The sequence below is a fragment of the Rousettus aegyptiacus genome, unplaced genomic scaffold (assembly GCF_014176215.1).
Source record: "Rousettus aegyptiacus isolate mRouAeg1 unplaced genomic scaffold, mRouAeg1.p scaffold_m13_p_6, whole genome shotgun sequence".
Lineage (NCBI taxonomy): Eukaryota > Metazoa > Chordata > Mammalia > Chiroptera > Pteropodidae > Rousettus > Rousettus aegyptiacus.
In genome coordinates, this window is record NW_023416309.1 from 34,262,055 (window position 1) to 34,277,111 (window position 15,057).

The window sequence follows — 15,057 nt, forward strand, 5'->3', positions numbered from 1 at the left end:
GTTACAGTGTTATCCTCCATGTTTCTGCACTGTAAAGTTACTCTTTTTCTTTGCAATTAATAAAGAATTTATGGGGAGATAACTTTGAAACTTAGCATTTATTGATGTGCATGTCTGAAACAAATACAATGGTAGTGGTTGTCAAATAATCTTTTTTCTAATTCCATCGTTTCTTCTACATCTGTTAGTTGACATTCTGCTGAGAGAAGAGTTTTCCGTTTCCCCTCCCATTTATTCTTACTCATTTGTTTATGTTAGCATGTACTCATGGATTCTTTTTTCCTCTGGGTTATTTATTTCAACGCCAGTTATCCCAGTTTTGACTAGTGTAGGCCTCTTCAAGTTAGCTTCTTTCGATATGACCTATCATTTTTGAGTATTTTCTTACTTTCTGGTGTAGGAAGATATTCCAGGCTCATCTTACACTTTCTCAGCCCCAGCTCTGAAATCATACTTAATAGAAACCAAGATCAGAACACTAGGTGTGCTCATTGCTACTAGGGTGTCCTTTCTTCTAGTTTTCCCAGAGAGGGGGGAAGAGGAGGGTGTGTGTGTGTGTGTGTGTGTGTGTGTGTGTACGCGCATGCACATGCATGTAAATATCTTCCTATTCCATACTTATGCTCCTTTTTCAGACAGTGAGGAAACCTGGATCTCATCCATAATATACTTATTTGCTCAATTTTAAAATACACATTAAGTAATTTCACAAATTTCTAACCCATACCGGTAACGAAATATATACTTACTCTAATTAGAACAGGGTTCGGCAAACTATGGCTGGTGGGCTAGATGCCTGTTTTTGCAAATAATTTTATTGGACACATTCATATTTGTTCCATGTTGCCTTTTGCTATCTTTGGCTACCTTTTCACTGCAAAAGTACATCAAAGACTATATAGCCTTTAAGCCTAAAATATTAATTATTTGGACTTCTGAGAAAAAGTTTGCCGATTCTTGCATTAGAGTTCAATGTTGCTTCATAGCCTCATTGCTTGCCAGTCTCACCATATATTCTAGTCAGACTTATTTTTTCTTTTAGAGGTTATAATTTTATGTAAGACTTAAATCCACGATTCATTTTGAGTTTTTGTATAAGGTGTGAGGTTTGTCAGGGTTCAGTTTTTTACCTGTGGATATTCTAAACTCATGAAGAGAAGGATTTTCTATTATATTTACCCCTATTTTTTCCCTTTAATATGTTTCTACATTAAGTTACAAGCTTCCTTCTGTTTGGAAAACTTCCTTTAGTCTTTAAAGGTAGGTCTGCTGGCCACAAATTCTGTTTTCCTTTGTCCGAGAATATCTGGATTTTTCAACTTATTCCTGAAAGATACTTACATTGGATATAGAATTCAGGGTTGAGATTTATTTTCTTTCAGCACCTGGAATACATTGTTCCATTTCCTTTTGGCCTCCATGAGCAATCCTCTGTCATTTGAATAATTGTTCCCCAATGGGCAATTTCTCTGTAGCTGCTTTTAAGATTTTCTTTCTTTGTCTTTAGTTTTTAGATGCTTGATTATAGGTTCGCTCAGCTTTTTAAATCTGTAGACTTAATGGCTTCACCAAACTTACCTTTCACCAAATTTTCATCTGTTATTTTGAACATTTTTTGAACCTGTACCGTTTCTCCTCTGCTTCTAGGACTTTGATGACATAAATGTTAGATCTTTTATTATGGTCATAGGTTTCTGAGGATATAGATATATGGTCTCTTTTTGTTGTTGTTCAGAGAGAGTATTTTATGATCTGTTTTCACGTTCACAGGTTCTTCCTGTCATTTCTAACCTATTGATGAATCCTTTCAGTGAGGTGTTTTATTGTTATTTTTCAGTTTTATAATTCTTCTATTTGCTAAAGTTTTTTTCCTCTTAAGTGTTTTAATTGCTCATTGAAACATTTTTATGATAGTTGCTTTAACATTTTTGCCAGATAATTTGACCATCTGATTCTCTCAACATTGGCACCTGTTATCTTTTTCATTAAAGTTGGGATTTTTCAGAGTGGTTTCGACTGTATCTTGAACATTTTGGTTATGTTAGGAGATTCAGAATTCTACTTAAGTATTCTTTTTTAGCAGGCATTCACTCTGTTTAGGTTTAGCCTGCAGGTTCTGGACCACTTTTGTGGGTTGTGGTTCCAATGACTAATTTTTAGAGCTCTTGCAGTATTATTCGTAGGCTACCCATGTGAGAAAAACGTGTTCTGCTTGACGGATGAGGTGTTCTAAGCATGTCAGTTAGGTCTAACTTACTGAGAGAGGGATGTTGAAATCTCCAACTATAATTGTAGATTTTTCTATTTACCTTATTATTTCTATCAGTTTTTGCCTTATATGTAATATTTTATTGTTTGATGCATACACATTAAGGGTTGCTATATTTTGGAGAACTGACTCCTTTATTATTATGTAATGTTCTTTTTTATACCCGATAATCTTCTTTGCTCTAAGTCTACTTTGTCTGAAATTAATGTAAGTACTTCAGCTTTCCTTTGATTGCTATTTGCATAATGTATCTTTCTCTATCCCTTTACTTTTGGCCTAAGTTCTTATGTTTAGAGTGGATTACTTATAAACAACATATAATTAATTGAGTCTTGCTTTTTTTGTCACATTTAACACTGTGTGACTTTTAACTGGTGTGTTTAGACCATTTTCATTTAAAGTATTGATACAGTTGGATTAAAATCTACCATTTTGCTGTTTTCTGTTTGTTGCATCATTTGTGCCTTGTTTCCATTTTTCTGTTACTAATTTAAATTGAGCATTTTTATATTTTCATTGATCTCTTCCATTGACTTATCCGTTATACTTTCAAAATTAATTTTATGTGGTTTTTCTAGGATTAATAATCATTTTAAATAATTTTAACCCACCTTCAAATAATTCGCTGTTTCACGTGTTATGAATGGGCCTTAGAACAGTATATTCCCAGTTTCTCCTTCCCATCTCTTATGCACTGTTTTTATATATTTTCCTTTTACATCTGCTACATACACCCAATACATTGTTATTATTGATTGCTCTATTTTCTTTTATTATGGCTACTAGAAATTTTATTTTATTTTTTATTTTTCTTTTAATTTTATTAATGGGGTGACATCGGTTAATAAGATTATATAAGTTTCAATTGTACAATTCTGTAATGCATTTGTATATTACATTGTGTCCTCACCACCCAAAGTCAGGTCTCCTTCTGTCACTATATATTTGACCCCCTTTCTCCTCTTCAGCCTCTCTCCACTCTCCTTCCCCTCTGGTACTTACCATATTGTTGTCTGTGTCTATGAGTTTTTGTTTATTTTGCTTGTTTGTTTGTTGCTTTCTAAAAGTTTTTAGATTGCCTATGTGACTCACTTTATATTTCTATTGAACAGTTCTACTCTAGAATTCTGGCTATCACCTATCTTACTATTCAATTTCTTTCATCTTTTTTTCAGTCCTGTTGTTGATTCTGTTCATTATGTCCTGTTCCATTTTGAACTCTTCTTTCTAGAATCTGAATCTAGAAAGTGTTTCCCAGTTTTTTTATTTCTAGTGTCTAGACTTAAGGATTTCTAACTTCTGTAGCTTTGATGGGAATAATAGAGGACAATTGAAATGGGGAAGGAATGATGATATACTTTCTTTAAGGCCTAGGCAAGCCATTTTTCATGTCTTCCTGGCATTGTCTATACCAGTGTTTCTCAAAGTGTGGTCCAGGAACCCTGCAAAATAATTAGTCAGGAGTAGGGCCCAGTAATTTAGGAGAGGTGTACTGAAGTTAGAGACCCACTGCCTTTAGCATTTATTATCATGGTTTGTAGTCACTTATAAATAAATTTCATCTTCCTACTAGTTTTTAATTCCTTGAGGGACTGGATTCGTGTTGATAGTCTCCAAGCTTACTGCTTAAATTTTTTTTTTCAATCATTTCCACTTAATCTGTAGTTGAACTTTAGTTTTCAACACATTGTTTCCCCACTTGGTTTACTCATATGGCGTACCATGTAGTGGTACTAGTGGGTAACTTTCATTTTCCAAAATTTAATTCTTTGGTCCTGTACGATGACTTTGAACACTTATAGGAAACCTTATTGAGAGGAGAAAGCCACCAATGAATTTTAAATGTATATTCTAACTGACATTAGTTTTATATCAGGGTTATGTTTCTGTGTACCATGTATGCTATATATAGTTTATCACACACCAGTATCATTTCTTTTAATTAATAGAAAGCTTTATAGTTGACTTTTTGTTTTATAAGATTTATAATTTTTATGATGTATTTTATGTCATAGACTAGGCAAAACTGCTTAAGAACAGAATGACTGATTGCGGACAGTTTAGGGACTAGACCAGAGGCTGTATGAGATTATGTAACATACTCTAATAAGAATAAAATATATAGACAGATTTCATTTTAATAACTGTATAACTGATATTATAAAAAGTGCAAGGTAAAGCATCCTCTGGAATAGGGCCGGGCTAAGAAAGACTTTATTAGAAAAGACATTTTCAGAGGTCATTTAAAGGCAGATGTAATATCAGTCTGCTGTGAAAAGACACTGGCCAAAGCATCCCTTCTCAGTGTGGAAGATTAATTGAAAATGGGTTCCAGAGCCAGATTGCCTAGGTTCAAATGTGCCATTTTTGAGCAGTGTGATCTCAGATCACACAGTGTGTATCCTTTGAGCCTAGTTTTCCATTTTAACAGTGTTATTCTCTTTTCCTATAGGAAATCTAAGGATATAATCAGCAAAACAACTTCTTATAGTACAAAATTTTGTGCTGATTCTGATGACTTGTCACAGGAACTCAGACATTTTAACCAAGAAGGTACACAATTGGTTGAAGAGTCTGCAAAACACTGTGATAAACTCAATAGCAACCTTGAAATAATATCTCAAGAAACCAAACAGAGATGTGAGGCTCTGAACACAAGCACACTTTGTTTTTCTGAACAGTGGGTATCTTGCTTAAATAAAAGAGAAGAGGAAATTCAGAACTTATTGGAGGTAATAACTTTGTAACTGGAACCTACTTTGGGGAAAATAGTGATAATCAGAAAATTAAATATTCTTGTCTAACAATTAATTTCAAAACAAATGACACTTTTAAATATAATGAATGACTTAGACCTTTAAATATGGTAGTTGATATGCTTATGTATGATCTTGTTTCATGTATATTGTCTTCCTAGATCTCAAAATTATTTAACACTTATCTGTTCAGTACCTACCCTTGGTTTTTGACTTGTTAGTTCCTTTAGTTAAGGGCACTCTGTCTTTTGATATGTAATACCTCTCACTTATATATGCTTTTAACTTTTCATCAGTACCTTCAAATCTGTTATCGCTTTAAGATTTAGGATGTTGTTCTGGTTGATTAAAGAGTACTTGATAGGTTTGTGGGTTTGCTTGAACTTAACATGTGCATGAACCCTTTGTAAGCTAGTTTCGCTAAAAGGAACCAGGGCTAATAGAGAAATAGCTGATTTCAGATTTGAAGCAGGAAATGTACCAGATGAGCCCAGAGATCTTGTCATACCAGACAGTAAGAAAGCTATTAAAGATTAGTGGAGTTGTATCAAAAAGACTTAGGAGCCAACCCGATGAAACTCCGTTGTTTAAAGATGGTATAATTTGAGCATCAAAAAGAATAATTACTACAATAGTATAAAATACATCATATAAATATATTAAAACTCATGAATTCATAAAAATTTCATAGGTCTCCTTTGGATCTTGTTAGGGAAGCAATGCATTATTCTGAAAACTGGTATTTAAAGGAAATGATTGACGATCCATTTGTCTTTCTCAAAAGAATTCTATCTTGGTTTAGCAGGATAATGGATGAAGAAAAAAGTTTAGGCAACCACACCAAAAACCACTGATTAGGCATTATGTGTTTTCAGCACATATTCTTGACAAAAAATTAAACTTAATTTTAATTTAGGTCAAGCCTTTGGATCTGACTAGTTTGTAGAAAAAGGGCAGATGAACATACAAAAATATAGCATAGAAGTGCAGTTGACCAACTTAGGAATTTGAGATATTCAGTGGAGCAATACCTGGTTTCTTCAACAGAAATTTTTTTTTCAAGGAGAAATGTATGAAGAAGGATAGATCTATATCAAAAGATTGTCAAGACTAGAGGGCCTTAAGTCCTAGTTTTCCCAGGGTAGTCCTTATTTACAACTGTTGTACTGGGATAATTATTATTAAGAATGGTCCTTTTCACTCTGAAAAGTATCCCAATTTAGAAGACAAATTATATAGTTATCTACATAAGACATATCAACCAAATCAAATGATAAATTCTGGTTCAAACAAACCAGTTGTGAAAAACACTTGACAACTGGTAAAATTTGAACACTGATTTAGACATCTGATATAAAGAAATCAGTATTAATTTTTTTTGATGTAAGAATGGTCTTTAAAAAGCTCTTCTCTCTTAGAGATGTATGCTAAAGTAAATGGATGAAATGACACAGAATTTGCTTCAAAATAATCCTTCGGAAAGACAGAATAAATGGCTAATCGTGTTTGATCTATATCCCAGGTGTTGATAAACATCGGGGTTGGGTAGTAAATACAGGAGGGTTAATTATACTGGTCTACTTTTGCATTTGTTTTTAAAACTTTTATTATGGAAAATTTTAAGGTAAGGAGAAATGATATATTGAATAAAGCACTGACAGCTTTGATTTTAATAATGAAAGTTCACTTGCATCATTTACAGGTTGTAAACCAAGGTTGTAAGGTCTCAAGTTCAGAGATTACTGAAAAATTAAGAGGACACAAAGCAGCTAATGAGAACCAGTGTAACATTTTCCTTGGTCAGATAAATACTGATGAAGAAAAATTAATGGCACAAAGTCTAGAACTTAATGAAACCATAAAAATGGCTTCAATGAAGCTTAATTGCTTTCTACAACAGGATCTGAAACTGGATATCCCAACAGGTACTTTAAGAGGGAAATAAAATTGTTACAATTTTTGAAGGTGAAATCAATTTCATATAGTGCTAGATGTTCAGGAAAACTAGGTCCTGCCATTGCCTGATAGGAATTTGCTGTCTTATGTAATCATCTCAAATATGGAAAAAGTGGAACCCTAAAATAGCTTTAATGAAACATTAGATATCATGATATAGATAACATATACTCCTAGAAATTTGAGCATCACAATTCAGCATAACTTTATAATCAGGAACTGGCTTTATTAAGAGAGGACATTTTAAAAACAAAAAGAAAACCAACCATCCATCTAGCACTGTTTGTAAAAGGACATTTTCATACAGAAAATAGTAGAGGAATGTAATTAAATAAATCTAATACTAAGCTCACCACATTGTGTATTTTCTTTTTTATATGTATATCTCATTTTGTCATGGGCTCTTAAATTGGCATTTATGAATCTGTTTTGGGAGGTCAGAGGTAGCAAATATTAGTGTAGGCTATAATGATTTAGGTAAGCCTTCATGGAACAAGGAATAACAAGCTATTTAGCTCAGGATAAGTAACTGATTATTCATTGAATTGTGATGGTTGCACATCCTGGAAATTTACTAAAAAAATCATTGAATAAATTTTGTTATGCAAATTATATCAAAAAGCTTATTTTTTTTTATATATCAATCATCAAAGGAGTTGGTACTAACGAATATTTATTTTTTTCCCCCAAGAGTCCTATAGTATTTATTGTCCACTTTTCAGTAAAATTAGGACTATAAACGTTAAACAGAAAGTCAAGTGTGCATGTAAATTAGGAGAGCTTATTATAAAGGAATTTAACTGGTTACTGTTTAGCTGCCACAAAATTTACAGTGAAATGATTATCAGTGTAGTCATGTTGGGAAAACTGTACTCTCATTCCAGTAATGCTGGCATTTCTAAGAACACCGCTTCCTTTTAGAGCCCACAACACAGCTTTTGTATATCCTGTATATCTGTTTAAGATGAGTTGTCAAGTTAGGAAATATTATTTGTAAGCAATATATGCCTATCAGGTAACAAGACTGATTCTCATGTGTAGCAGTGGTTATATTTTGGGAACACAAAGATTCAATGGGAAGTATAAGTTCTAGCATTTAAAAAAAAATTCCTATCCTACACTTTAATTTTTCTCACTTACATAATCACTAAAGGTACAACACCGCAGAGGAAAAATTATTTATACCCATCGACACTGGTGAGAACCGAATCACGTGAAGAGCTCATTGATCAGTTGAAAAGAAAACATCCTGAGCTGTTAGTGATGCTAAGCTGTTCAGAATACAACAAAGAAGACACCAGTCAGGTAAAATTTAAAAAATTATAATTTTAGAACTCTCCCATAAACTCCTGATAACATTGACTTCACGTGAATAATTTTATTCTTTGCCCTTCGGTCCTACCCTGTCTGACCCTGCAACTTGGCCTTTCTTTTTATTACTAGACTAATGGATAGTAATGATATCTAATATTTATGTTGTACATATTATAAGCAAGACACTGTTATAACCACTTAACACATACATATTTACTCAGGTAAATTTCTCAACCCACTGAGGTAGATGCTAGTGCTATCCCCGTTTTATAGGTCAGTATCCTAAGAATCATATAGTCCCAAACCACAAGGAGGGAGTTGGAATTAGAACCTAGACAAGCTCCACAATCTGTATTCTAGAGTATAGTGATTATAGAATGGTTGGGAAATCAAAAAGTAACAAAATTTTAATTCCATTATTTTGAAATAACCACTTTCAACATCTCAGTTATTGGTATTTCTCCATATGAAGACATAGTAGACATTATTTTTAGTATTTTGTAGACTTTATATTAATTTTGTTGAGGTTTATCTTTTAAACAATGGATATTATGTTATTTTCAGAGGTGAAAACTGCCTTTACTTTTGGGAAAACTTTTAAGCCCTTGGACTTAATCACTCATCCAGCTTCTTATTTTAGGACTCAGATGAAGAAAAGACAGTTTTGGAGCACACTATTGAAGAACCTCCAAGTCAAGAGCCACCTGTAGATGCTAGTGTATATTGTTCATCAAGTGGTGGGGTTCCATTTTTCCAGGTACCTGATTATATCCTATCAGATAACTCTTCCACATCTAATGTGAGTCAGTCATTTGCTACTCAGTTTAAAGGCATTACTCTTGGTATGTGGAACAGCAAAACATTTTCAGTTGTTCTTTTGGAAGGCCTTGTTAAATTAAGTTTCTGACTTATAATATTTACACAAAAATAATTAATCAGGGATTTTTTAATAGGATAAAGGTAAAATTTGACTTAATTTCCATCCTCAGTTGGTAATCTTCAAATATTTATCCTTTTTCTTCTTCCTATATACTCAGAAGAGCTACTGAGAGCAGTATTCTCTTCACTCTGCCTTTCATATGGAAGTCCTGGAGCCTATCTTTGCCCTTAATCAGACTTTGAAAGCTGTGATGTTTAAAGGACTGAGAGACTAAGGTCTCTCGGGTTGTATCGGTGATCTCTTCTACCTGAGGCTTTGCCTCATGTTTCCTGAGCTACTTACCTACCTTGATCCTATGCAGTTAAATTCTGTGACCTCCCCTACTCTCTTTTAAACCCTGTTGGGAGAATGGAACTAAAAACTGCCTAGCATCTTTCCCTCTATTTTGAAGACCTGAGCCTAAAGTAAGGAATTCCTTACATAGGACATTGATGTCTCCATTTTATAGTTGAAGTGCTGCTTCTGATATGTATATACTTACACCTATCTTAAACAGACTTGCGGTTCTTTCCACCGAGGTCTAAAGATTCTCCATCCTTAATTTAAGCTATTAAAACTTAGCTCAAATCCTGTTAAATTCCTCTCTCTGTCTGCCTCAAGACAATTTTATCCCTCAAATTCTTCCTATCTTTTACTTTATTCCTTACTATTAGAGAACTTTATATGTATTTCTTTTCTTTTTCATCTGTCTTATAAAGTTAAGTAAAGGGGGAAAGCTAAGAAAAGAGAGAGAACCTTAGTGACTGCTTAATCATTGGAAATTCTCTCATTATTACTGTTCAAGGCATTTTGAAGGCCAGGCTTAGTGGTTCAGCTATGGCAAGGATGTCCTACAGTACCAGAAAATAGTTGGGATTGGATTTTAGACCTTCCGCTTAAGTCCGGTAATTATTTTTTCCCTGATAGCAGTCTGATGTGGGAACATTTTCTGTGGTTAAAACTAAAGTAGGTTTATAATTTTTGTCAGCATTGATGACTGGGTCTGCAATGAATTGTCATTCATCTCTTAAAGCTCTATGGGCAAGTATGAGGATTCTAGTGAAATATAATTTCCAAGTGAGAAATATGAGATGTTTAAATAAAAGATAAAATACAGTTTTTTAAAAAGTGTCTTAAGGTAGCCCATATATCAGAGTCTCTGCTTAAAATAAAATTGCCTTTTTTTGCATGATAGCAAGTCTTTGTTTCCCTGCAGCAGGATTTCTTCACAGCAGTACTACTGACATTTTGAGCTGGATAATCCTTTGCTGTGGTGATCTGTCCTGTGTCCTATATATTATATAATGTTTAGCAGCTTCCCTGGCTTCTACCCATTAGAAGCCAGTAGCACCCCCTAATTTTAACAACCAAAAATGTCTCCAGGCATTATGAAATATCCCCTGGGGGAGAGGAGCAAAATGCTCCCTGTTGAGAACCACTGCCCTATAGTAAAATCCATGATTATTCCTTGGAATATCATAGAGAAAATATTTCTTTCACTTCACTTCTTCTTTTGGTGGTAAAATGAAACAGGCATTCTTTTCTACTTGCCAGACAAATTGTTGGCTCAGATTTGTTTTGACCCTTTTCAGAATTTTCCACACTTAATTTCTTTCCTATAACCCAGAGAATTTCGAAAATACAATATAGCTAATATGTAGCAAATGTTACTTTATATTAACTTAATTTCTTCCTTTAAATCCACAGCATAAAAAATCACATGGAAAAGACAAAGAAAATAGAGGCATTAATCCAGTGGAGAGGTCTAAAGTGGAAGAAACTACAGAGCAATCTGTTACAAAGAGCAGATTACCTCTACGAGCCCAGATAAATCTTTAGTTAACTTAAGGGCTGGCAATTTTATTTTTAAGAAACATAAAAAAACCTGTAATCCCAGAACCGCGAGCCTTGTGTATAGATTAAAAACACATAGAAAATATCAAGGCAATACTGTAAATTTAGTGGAATTTAATACGTATACCCATTTTTCTGTCATCCCTGTAGTGTACCGTGTATTAAGTTGGGTTTCATTTGGGATTTGCATTAAGTATGTATTTCTAGCTTTTGATATAAGATAAACGTTTCATAACATGAAAAACATTATTCTTGTCTATTACTAAATTGTAAATGTGCAGAAGTTGCACTGTTCTGGGCTTGAACTCACGTAGGTAAATAGCACCAGTGCTGGGTTTTGGGAAGGACCCTCTATCTTCCTCCCTGTTTTGCAGTGATTGAATTATGTCTGTATTGCTTGCCTCCTTCCCTAGACTTTTCCATTCTGCCTTCTCAACTCACTTTCTCTCATTTTATTTGTCAACAAATCATTTGTAGAGCTACAAAATTATAGCCATTCCTATTATGAGATAGCCAGAATTTTACCTAGATATCTTTAACATTTTTCTGTGGTTATCTCTAAAATCACTGTCAACAATAAACATAACCCTAGAAGTTCCTTTCACTATTTTAAATTTGTTTCCTCCTAGATGTGAAAGCATTTCATTCTTTTATAAGGCTAAGGCCTCACACATGAGCACCTACAGAGTTCATAAAAAGCCACCTTCTCCAGAGTATAGTTTGTACTTATGAGAGAACTACCTAGACCTCTAATTAATGGCTGTGTGACCCCATTTTGAGGCCTGTGCCTTGTGCAGAAGGCCACAGTGGTTTAAGGGTTTTTGAAGCTATTAATTATGACTATAATTTGTATTCTTTTGTTTACCTGATGAAACTTTTTATTCTTTGTATATAATAAAATATGTATATGTATATATATTTTTTTCTATTGAAATCTTAACCTTTAGAAGGGCTCTGACAATTTCTATCTGGCAACCAAATTTCTGGAAATTGAGATGTTTCAGCCTGAAGACCCAGAACACTTAGAAGGAATACAATAATTATCCCTTATCCATGCATTTGCTTTTGTGGTGTTAGTTACCTAGAGTTAACCACGGTCTAAAAATATTAAATGGAAAATTCAAGAAATAAACAATTCATAAGTTTCAAATTGCATGCCGTTCTGAGTAGCATGGTGGAATCTTGCGCCGTCCTACTCCGTCCCACCTGGGATGTGAATCATCCCTTTTTCTACTGGCCTGGTCACTTAGTAGCCGTCTCTGTAATCAGATTAACTGTTGCAGTATAGCAGTGCTCATGTTCAAGTAACCGTTATTTTACTTAACGGCTTCAAAATGCAAGAGTAGTGATGCTGGCTATTTGGATATGCCAAAGAGAAGCCATAAAGTGAATCCATTGAGTGAAAGGATAAAACTTCTCAACATAATAAGGAAAGAAAAATAATCATTATGCTGAAGTTGCTAAGATCTATGGCCAGAACATATTTTCTATCCATAAAATTGTGAAAAAGGGAAAAGAAATTTGTGCTCGTTTTGCTGTCATACCTCACAGTGCAAAAGTTACAGCTAGAGTGCATGATAAGTGCTTATTTAAAATGGAAAAAGCATTACATTGGTGGGTGGAAGACATGAACAGTAAATAAGTTGTGCCAGAAAGCATTGAGTCTATATGAACACTTTAAAGAAACCCGTGAAATCGATGACATCAAGCCATTTGCTACAAATAGGGGATGGTTACATGTACATTCAGAAATAGGTTTGGTCTGAAATATATAAAAATTACTGGAGAGGCTGCAACTGCTGATGAAGAAGGTACTGCCATATTTGTCTGAGTCGAAGATTAGGTTTGTTACTATGCACAGCTTAAGGCATCCATTGGGGATCGTAAAGTATTTCCTCTGAAGATAAGGGGGGACTATTGTATGTGAAAAGAATAAATGTGCCCAATGTTAGGTTAAGTGAATAAATTTAGAGAAGTTTGACTGATAGCTAAGTAAAACCAAACCCTTTTGGAGAATAAGAAAAAGTGCTACTTTGAGGAATAACTTTATCTTGCACGAGTTATCTTTACAAAAATGATACAATTTTTCTTCAAAATCAAATGTCAAGATAGGCTATGGATAATATAAACTTCCCCCCGTAAATTCATGATTAGTAAATTTGGTTTTGGTTTCTACATTAACTTTTTTCCCCCATTATTTGGCAATGAGTATATTTTCAGAGTTAAGAAAGTTGTATTAAAATTTCCAAAATAAACTACATAGATACCACCAAGAAAGAGGGGCCTTGGTAAACACCCAAGGCTTTCAGTTCTTCTCCAAAGGGCTATACCTTAGTGTAAGATTAATGAGAATAAAGCACTCAACAGGGCCTGAAGTTCAACTTTGAGTCATCTCATTTTCTATTTTAAAGTTATCTTGTAATGCTATTACAACTAGTTTAACTGCTTGACAGAAGCAAAAATAAATCTGGAGAATTTTAACATCCAGAGCCTTAAATTAGCTCTATAAATTTTCATATACAATGTTAAAGCACTCAAACAATAACCATTGGCAAAAACTATGTAGCTTCAAGGACCCGTTCCTCCTCAGAGGTACAAACATTCAGGAACAACTTTGTCAGAATTCTGGAAAACACCAATCAGATGCTGAATCAAGGAAAGGCAACCTAAAAACTAAGAAGCCTTTTTGGTGTTTTATTTGTTCTTGTATTCCCTTTCCCAGCTCTGTGGTGGTCTTAAAGATAGAAAACAGCCTACCTTTTTAGAGTGGGACCTTTGTCCCTGGTCCCCAAAGCAGCAAAGATCTTAATTTCAAAAAAAAAAAAAAGGTTTCTTCTAACCCATCTAAGGCAGCTTGAAGGAAAAGCAAGGCACTTGCCTTTGTTTCATCTCAGAACTCAGGTTGGAAAAGTGGCAGGCATTTCTTCACAATATTGTAAGGCAAAAAACAACCTGGGGCAAAAGATTACAGTTGAGGTGAACAAAGGAGTGTCTAAAGCCAGAGAGGAGAAAAATGGGAGAGGATCTCTTAAGGGAAATTAGGCCTTTAAAAGCAGGATATTCTGGGGAATTGATAAAGCCACTCAATTTCAGGCCAGGATGCGTGCTTAGAGAAGACCTGTGAAGGCTGAGGCAGATTTAAATTGGCCTAGAGCTAAGCACTGAACTGTGCTCCAAGACAGCCAATATGCAAAGACTGGGGGGATCTTTTTCTTTTTTTATGATTCTTGTTTTGGTTATATTTTTAGCCACTAGCATTCAAGGAAATCTATCAATAAACTAGCTGAACACATAGCAAAAGGAAGAGACTTCAGAGGGTATGTAAAGCCAAAGAATTGAGACTTCGCACATGAAAAAGGTCACTAAACTGCTATGGCTAACAGCAAGCAACAAAAAACCTGAGGCATGAAAAATCTGATTCTAGAGTTACTACATTATAATATTCAAAATGTTTCATTTTCAACCCAAAACCAAGAAGCTTGCAAACAAACTATGGCCCATTCATAGAAGGAGTTACAAAAACCATACCTGAAGAAGCACAAACATTGGACTTTAAATCTACTGTCTCATATACGCTCGTAGAGATAAAGTAATACAGAACAATGTTTTAAGAAATAGAGAATGTCAGTAAAGAAACTATTTAAAAGAACCATACAAATTTGGAGCTAAATGGTAAACTGAAATTTTAAAAAGCATTAGAGGGTTCAAATAGCAGATGTGAGTAGATAACAGAGCCAGTGACTTAAAACTAAGTCAACTAGGTCCAACTGGAGGAACAGAAAGAAAAAAGGAGGAAAAATAGAGTTTAAGAGACCTGTGGAGAACAGTGAAGCATACCACCATTTGCAAAAAGGGAGTGCCAGAAGTAGAGCAGAGAAAGGGGCACAAAGAGTACTTGAAGAAATGATGGCTGAAAACTCAGATTTGCTAAAATGCTTTAATCTATACATCCAAGAAGCTCAATGAATCCAACGACACAATATAACAAA

General features: G+C 34.2%; 1 protein-coding gene across 1 annotated transcript in view; it reads left to right on the forward strand.

The window, feature by feature from the left end:
* KIF11 (kinesin family member 11) overlaps window positions 1–12,223 on the forward strand; it is a 37,482-nt gene extending 25,259 nt beyond the window's left edge. Inside the window, exons 18-22 of the mRNA XM_016151298.2 lie at window positions 4,722–5,001; window positions 6,728–6,950; window positions 8,135–8,286; window positions 8,936–9,052; window positions 10,922–12,223. Of these exons, the coding sequence (XP_016006784.2) occupies window positions 4,722–5,001; window positions 6,728–6,950; window positions 8,135–8,286; window positions 8,936–9,052; window positions 10,922–11,053 (904 nt within the window). The 3' untranslated portion in view covers window positions 11,054–12,223. The remainder of the gene's footprint in view (window positions 1–4,721; window positions 5,002–6,727; window positions 6,951–8,134; window positions 8,287–8,935; window positions 9,053–10,921) is intronic.
* Window positions 12,224–15,057: the final 2,834 nt, after the last annotated feature.